The sequence below is a fragment of the Xenopus tropicalis genome, chromosome 4, assembly GCF_000004195.4.
Source record: "Xenopus tropicalis strain Nigerian chromosome 4, UCB_Xtro_10.0, whole genome shotgun sequence".
Lineage (NCBI taxonomy): Eukaryota > Metazoa > Chordata > Amphibia > Anura > Pipidae > Xenopus > Xenopus tropicalis.
Window position 1 is genome coordinate 124,667,289 of NC_030680.2, and position 7,881 is coordinate 124,675,169.

General features: G+C 38.8%; 1 protein-coding gene across 3 annotated transcripts in view; it reads left to right on the forward strand.

Moving 5' to 3' along the window:
• Nucleotides 1-5,790, forward strand: part of fancd2 (FA complementation group D2) — a 41,526-nt gene extending 35,736 nt beyond the window's left edge. For all 3 annotated transcript variants that reach the window (XM_031901108.1, XM_002934231.5, XM_031901107.1), the window contains exons 34-44: nt 1,002-1,129; nt 1,246-1,345; nt 1,566-1,688; nt 2,135-2,228; nt 2,852-2,923; nt 3,043-3,081; nt 3,615-3,689; nt 4,126-4,200; nt 4,293-4,439; nt 4,722-4,814; nt 5,349-5,790. In XM_031901108.1, coding sequence (XP_031756968.1) covers nt 1,002-1,129; nt 1,246-1,345; nt 1,566-1,688; nt 2,135-2,228; nt 2,852-2,923; nt 3,043-3,081; nt 3,615-3,689; nt 4,126-4,200; nt 4,293-4,439; nt 4,722-4,814; nt 5,349-5,423 — 1,021 coding nt within the window. In that variant the 3' untranslated portion in view covers nt 5,424-5,790. The remainder of the gene's footprint in view (nt 1-1,001; nt 1,130-1,245; nt 1,346-1,565; nt 1,689-2,134; nt 2,229-2,851; nt 2,924-3,042; nt 3,082-3,614; nt 3,690-4,125; nt 4,201-4,292; nt 4,440-4,721; nt 4,815-5,348) is intronic.
• Nucleotides 5,791-7,881: the final 2,091 nt, after the last annotated feature.

Below are 7,881 nucleotides of genomic sequence, written 5' to 3' on the forward strand. Positions count from 1 at the left end.
AGACTTTTGGGAAAATACCTTGTGGACCGACGAGACAAAAGTTGAACTTTTTGGAAGGTGCGTGTCCCTGACATCAGGCGTAAAAGTAACACAGCATTTCAGAAAAAGAACATCATACCAACAGTAAAATATGGTGGTGGTAGTGTGTTGGTCTGGGGTTGTTTTGCTGCTTCAGGACCTGGAAGGCTTGCTGTGATAGACGGAACCATGAATTCTACTGTCTACCAAAAAATCCTGAAGGAGAATGTCCGGCCATCTGTTCGTCAACTCAAGCTGAAGCGATCTTGGGTGCTGCAGCAGGACAATGACCCAAAACACACCAGCAAATCCACCTCTGAATGGCTGAAGAAAAACAAAATGAAGACTTTGGAGTGGCCTAGTCAAAGTCCTGACCTGAATCCTATTGAGATGTTGTGGCATGACCTTAAAAAGGCGGTTCATGCTAGAAAACCCTCAAATAAAGCTGAATTACAACAATTCTGCAAAGATGAGTGGGCCAAAATTCCTCCAGAGCGCTGTAAAAGACTCGTTGCAAGTTATCGCAAATGCTTGATTGCAGTTATTGCTGCTAAGGGTGGCCCAACCAGTTATTAGGTTCAGGGGGCAATTACTTTTTCACACAGGGCCATGTAGGTTTGGATTTTTTTTCTCCCTAAATAATAAAAACTGCATTTTGTGTTTACTTGTGTTATCTTTGACTAATAGTTAAATGTGTTTGATGATCAGAAACATTTTGTGTGACAAACATGCAAAAGAATAAGAAATCAGCAAGGGGGCAAATAGTTTTTCACACCACTGTACATTCAGAGGGGACATTCTACATAGATGTTCTACATTTGCAGAATAAACTGTTCATTTTCACAAATGTATGCAAAGATTTCCCCTGGCCCGGAATGCCACAGCAGCCAATTAGATGTTGGCTTCATTAAAGGAGAAGGGAGGGTACAATCACTGGGGGTGCCAAATGTTTGTTACGTGCCATGTATCTTATTTCCTTTCAGGCAGAGTTTCAACTACTTAAAGAACCTGCACAGCAGTGTGCCTACCTGTTCGTCTGCTCTGTGCCTCACTCAGCTGCTTATTGTTATTGCAGAGAAAGCAAATGTTCTTCATTATCGGGAGCAGATCGGTATTAACCGTATTTTTATTCTATGGCGTTCTTCTCTAATGTAGTATAATTATATTGTAGTCCTCTTGTGCAGGCTTCATTGATTTGTCTATTTTATTTTATACTTAATGAAACAGCGTCAATGGCAAAACAGTTTCTTTGCCAGCCATGGATCCAACCCAGCGGTGAACGGGAGAAAGGTACCCGTTACCATGAGAATCTACAGAGTCTTTTGTGGTAAGAATGTTTGCAGGGCTCTTCAATCTTTTCCCAGCTTTTCATTAGGGTTCTTGGGATAAACTAATCTATGCCATTAGTGCTTTTTGGTCCATATGCACAACCCTACATTCATTTGTAGCATTCGTTGTTCTTGATAAAAATAAATCAGCTGTGCCCTTACTCGAATGGTTGCTATTCTTTACATTTTTTAATCAACTTTTTCAACTTCTTGTTTTAGTATTTACCTTGAAAACACTGATGATGTCCTTAAAGCTGTTGAAGAAATAGCTGGAGTTGGGGTTCCAGAGCTTGTTAATGCAGCTAAGGATGCTGGCTCATCTTCTTACCCTACACTCACCAGGTAAAATGACCAACCCTATACATAAACTGTAGCATATCCATACATTCAAAGATTACATGCTTAAACGTATTTCTTTTGTGAGAACAAAGGACCGCTGACTCAGTGGCATATAGTGAAATTCTGGGCATTTTGACACCTGATCAATCAGTTTATAGGTCTGCATGTAACAAAAAGTTCAGAATCACTCATTCTGAGACGCTGTTTGAACCTCTTTAGCTGTTTGCGATGGACTGTTACCATCATGCACTGCATTCACAATGACTACAGTGGAATTTTATAAATGCGTGGTTTATTCGACATCACTTTTTATTTGGTTTTAGGCAATATTTTGCACACCTTAAAATTGTATCTTCTCTGGCTATATTAACCATTTACCTTCCTCTCTGCTTTCTATTTGTTATAAGATAGTTTGTAAGAAAATCATTTCTGGTGTCTACTCTTGTCAGGCAAACTTTTATAGTGTTTTTCCGGGTAATGATGGACAAACTGGAGAAGTGTGTGAAGTGCATACCCAGTGGCAAGAAAGCTGAAACTCTTCAGGTATTGATTGATCTAAGCAAGGTAGAACTGCAATAAATAAATGTAATACAATGTCAGTCATGTTGTTAAAGTAGGTGAGTATAGAACTTTGTTAGTGTAAAATTAAATGCTGGAATATAATGATGTAAAGCACTAGAACACAATTTTATGGTTAGAGTTCATTAGCACCTTAAGGTTATATAAACACTAGCACCTTGGAGTCTCATGTATAGACACTAGCACTTAGGGGTCTGCTATATTGGCTCTAGCACCTAGGGGTCTGCTATATTGTCTCTAGCACCTAGGGGTCTGCTATATAGGCACTATCACCTAGGGGTCTGCTATATAGACACTAACATCTTGGGGTCTGCTATATTGACACTAGCACCTAGGGGTCTGTTATATAAACACTAGCACCTAGTGGTCTGCTATATAGACACTAGCACCTAGGGGTCTGCCATAAAGACACTAGCACCTAGAGGTCTGCTATATAAACACTAGCACAACATGGGTCAGTTGAATGTTTCTTACCTACCCAGGAGGCCAACAGACATGGTGACTTTTAACTGGGCAATTCTGTAGTGATCAGCCAATAAAAAAAAAACAATTTAAATGCCATATTGCATTTCATTGTGTTATCATAGGAGCAGACTGAGCAACTTCTACGCTGGAATCTGGCTGTCAGAGATTTTCACATCCTTGTTAACTTGGTTAAGGTTGGTTTCGTATAAGAGTTGTTTCATGCAGAGAATAACACAAATGTTACTGTACTGCACACTCAGGCCAGCAGTAGCCTTTTACTGTACATTTGGTGATATGGTTTTTGTCATTCCAGGTGTTTGATAGCAGACCTGTACTGAGTATCTGCTTAAAGGTAAGAAATTTAGCTCACTTAGTTATCCACAGGGGCTAGGAATATGATAATATGGAAAAGAATAAGAGTAAGTTATTATTGCAAAGCAGTGAACAGATCTTTTTCCTGATAAATAAGCAAATATTTGTCCAAGGACAGAGTTTAAGGGTTTTTTAATTTATTAAATATATTTTAACAACTGGGTCCCTAACCCATGACTCTGCAGTGAAAAACCATCGGAAGGAATCTTCAACATTTGTGATTCCAGGGATTTTGGTTGATGCCACATAATGCAATGATGCATACTTTTTACCCAGACAAGTGTGCATCAATGCATTATGTGGGATAACAAACACTAAATGGCCATGGAAGTAGTGGGCGAGACTAATAGGGTCTGATGAGTCGCCTTTTACTTTTTCCTGTGTCTTGAACAAGTTTTTTGTATCAGTCTATACGGCCTCAGCTGTTTAGTATGGAGGTGCACCTGCCATTGCATGAAACCCCATCTTATTGTTTGGAGATTTTTGTATTGCATTTTTTTTTTAATCTTGCAGTATGGTCGCATGTTTGTTGAAACTTTCCTGAAACTTGGAATGCCCCTCTTAGACTGCTGCTTCAAGAAACACCGGGTGAGAATAAGCTCTCTGTGTCATAATGTATTTCACGTGCCCACAGATCCTTAAATCTATATGTATGTAATAAAATAAACACATTTTCTGGTGACAAATCCATCTAGGTAGTGCAATATAACTGTCAATATATGGCCAAAGGATAGGGTATAAAACCTCATCAATCAAATATGCCAAAAGTTGGCCCTTGCGTGGCATAGGCATAAGTGCACTTGCAAAGACCATGCTAGTGCCTGACATAATAGAGTCATTTTAAGTGGAGGAAAAAAGACTGCACAAAATATATTCAGGCTGAATACATTTGCATAGGAAGTATGCGGATAAACAGAATAATAATTTTTCTGCATTAAAATTTAAGATATGGGTAGGACTGTGTCTTATCAATGATCGCACCATGATTTTCTCAGTTTTTTTTGTCATCCCCATATCTTAATAGGAAGATGTACAAAGCTTACTGAAAACATTGCAGCTTAGCACAAGGCAGCTTCACCATATGTGTGGCCACTCCAAGGTAAGATTCAAAATAAAATGCTTCAAATATATTTTTAAAAAACTTCAGTGTACAGTAATATGATAACAACATTACCTTTGCTATTATTTTAGATCCACCAAGACACTGCGCTAACCAACCACGTACCTCTGCTGAAGAAAACATTGGAGTTGTTTGTGTATAGAGTAAAGGCAATGCTTGTCCTAAACAACTGCCAGGATGCTTTCTGGCTAGGAAATCTCAAAAACAGGGACTTGCAGGTATACTATGCTATCAAAGAATGGTGCACACACCATCTGTCTGTAAGAGCATACACTGGGCAGATTTGAGCAGCTAAAATGCATGCCTTTGTGTTTTTTCTCTTAAATCAGCCCCTAGTTTGAACTGACAGGTGGATGCCATGCTTTTCAGTGCATACTAAAGTCTGGGTGGTAGGCAGCAGATCATGTGCCACTAGCCTTACAATAAGTTGTCTCTGACTCTGCATGTTCATTAGCCATGTTCATTAGCCAGCTCTTTGATTGTCTCCTTTCTTGCATTAGGGGGAGGAGATTCTGTCTCAGGTCTCCCAAGATAGTGAAGGTGAGGAGGAACAAGAATCCCAGCTCCCACCAGAAATAGAGGAGACAGAGGAGGTATGTTATACTTGGTTATTTCATCATCATTTATTTATATAGGTCCAGCAAATTACACAATGTTTTACATTAAATTCTACATTAAACAAACAGGGATCTTACAATAATTTAAGAAACAAGGGTATACAGAGTAACAATAGGATCATAGGGCCCTGCTTGCAAGAGCTTACATTCTAAAGGGGTAAAGGGTACATTTGAAACAAAAGGAATATGAAAACTGATGATTTATGATACAAATATAAATATCTGATCAGTTTAGATACATTGAATATGTTTCCCTAAACAGATGGGTCTTTAGGGAGCGTTTGGAAATAAGGGGAGAGTTTGATGGGTCAAGGAAGAGTTTTCCACAGACAGGCAGATTCCCAGAAAAAGTCTTGTAGTTCACATGACCCAAAGAAACCATAATACTAAATATTATAACAGTTGTGTCATTAGCAACACCAGTTTATAAATCAAATAAAGGTAGCAGTATGGGCAATTCAGTCTGGTTCATTTCTCAATCTCACCAAAACACTCTTCTTCTTTCTGCAGGAGGAAGAGAATGAAGGAAGTGACAAAGAAATTGAAGGAGAAGATGAGCATAATGAGGATGAAGATTCAGATTAAATTGTAATTATTCTGCTCCCTGTAAATAGATCTTTTGCTTTCCTAAACACCTCTCTTGAAGTAAACTGACTGTAATTTAAGCAACTGTAAAGTAAAAATGGATCACAAAATAATGAATCCAATCCGACAAAAAATATCAACATGCTTTTGCACTGAGGGACACCCAGTTGTAGGTATTTTACCTTATGGAACTCTCCCAGTCTTTAAAATTTCCCCAGTTACTGTACATTTCTTTGGAATATTCTGTTCAAATGCTGCAACTATTATATTCTTTCTTTAAAGTAATTGCCTTCTCTGGTATATAATTGTATCCTGGTTCTTCTGTATATATTTCTTACTAAATAAATATTCAGTGTACTGTGTTTGATAACAAGGATATATTGATGACCAGCAGGGAAATGGTATATTTCACTCAAGCTTGCTTGCAAATTGTTACAGAATTTGGTCCAGCAAAAGTTTCTCTGCTCTGCAAAGCAGATGTGCAATCTCTTGTGCTGTATCCTCTGGTGATAACTGCCCTGCTTGCCCCTGTGTGTCAGAAATTGTGGGGTGCCAAAATGTTAGGCACCCCAGTGAAATAGATTGCAAAGCTTTTCCTTGGGCCGGCACCAACCCATGGAAAAAGCTACCTAAGAGCTGTGTCAGATTCTCTATACTTTCAATCTCCCATCCTTTGGTGCTTGGTGTTCTGCACATGAGCGGTAGAGTAGATCTGCCGGGTTTACTGTACTGCACATGAACTAACACAGATTTTCGTAAGTGACACCTGGGATGCCAGTAGGATGATAAGTAATATGCCGGCACAGCCATTAGTGAGGTTTTTCCACAGGCTGGTGCAGTTTTCTTCTAACAGGAGCACTAGCCTTGTGATCTATTTCCCTGGGGGCTGCCTAATATTGTGCCCCCCTTCCCAATTGAAATACATTTTACATATCCTTTAAAGGAACAGTTAAGTTTAAAAATGAAACTGGTTTAAATAGACAGGCTTTGCAAAATAAAATGTAATCTATAAAGGCTGGAGTGAGCAGATGTCTAACAGAATAGCCAGAACACTACTTTCTCCTTTTCCATTTTCACATTTTCTTTATTGAATTAAGTAAACCAGCAAGTTGTTTGGGAAATATGTAAAATGACAGAATTCAAAGAATATAGTTATACAATTTCAATAACTATTCCAGAGAAGGGGGGCAGCCCTTGCAAAGTCTCGAATGCGAGAGTGTGAGGAGGGAATGAGAGAGGAGTTGAGGAGCAGGTCAGTAGAGGAGCGTAACAAGCGGGTTGGATGGTACCTAGAGATGAGTTCAGAGATGTAGGGTGGGGCAGAGTTATGGACTGCTTTAAATGTGAGAGTTATTAGTTTGAATTTTATCCTGGATGGTAGGGGAAGCCAGTGCAGGGATTGGCAGAGTGGCACGGCAGAGGAGGAGCGGTTGGAGAGGTGTATGAGCCTGGCAATAGGCAAGAGTAACGGCAATATATTTACTTGCATACAAAAAGCTTTTCGGTGTTAATGGCCCTTTAACCCTGAATGTTAAAAAAGAGATAAGGACAATGTAAGTGGATGGATTGGCTATAAACTATAAATATATGTAACCTGAACCTGTTAGAGATAGCAGACTGGGAGATTTGTCTCATGGTTAAATCTGCGATACTGTCGGCAACTAATCTCCTGAAAAACATTAAACAGTAATTGTAATTATAGGAAAAGTAGGCAATTATGTGATGACAGTATCTATTTAATTGGATTAAATAAATTTACAGGGCAATTAGTTTACACTTATTTTTTCACATTTTTTAGTATTTGCACTGCAAGGAAATGACAGTAAACCAATCTAAGTGCCATTTTTCTTACAAGTTCCGTTCATATAACACTGGACCTGATAAAATTACATTTAAAAAGCTGCATAAAAACTGAAATCTGGAGTGAGGGCAAATATCTTCTCTTCGCATGATTGCAGGCCCTTTGTTACAAATGCGATCAACAAAATGCAAACAATATGGCTGCTTGAGAAGCAGAATAGCCAAAACAAGAGGCCTCCTTCTAAGTATTCTTATTCTCTGGGCTTGCTAGAATGCACATTGTCTGCAGCATTTAGGGTCCAGCCTGAAGATTAGTTAGGGTGAACAGAAATGTTGGATTCTAGATACATCTGGAAACCCAGCCTGGAGGTCATTTATGGTCAGATTCTGGAGGAACACTTACTTAGTAATCTAGATATTCTTGGAACTATGACAGACATCGTGGTGGGGAAAACCAAATACAGTGGGAGTTTATACGCTAGTGAGACAAAGCTAAAATATCATTTTATTTGGTTTACTTTTCCTTTACATATCCTTTCTAAATTAATATGTATTGCACAAGCATGTTCTATGAAATAATCCTGCTTGCTGTGTCAATGATGTAGATCTGGTTATAAGAGCAACATCCGGAATAATATAGAAACCAGCACTAGAGGTA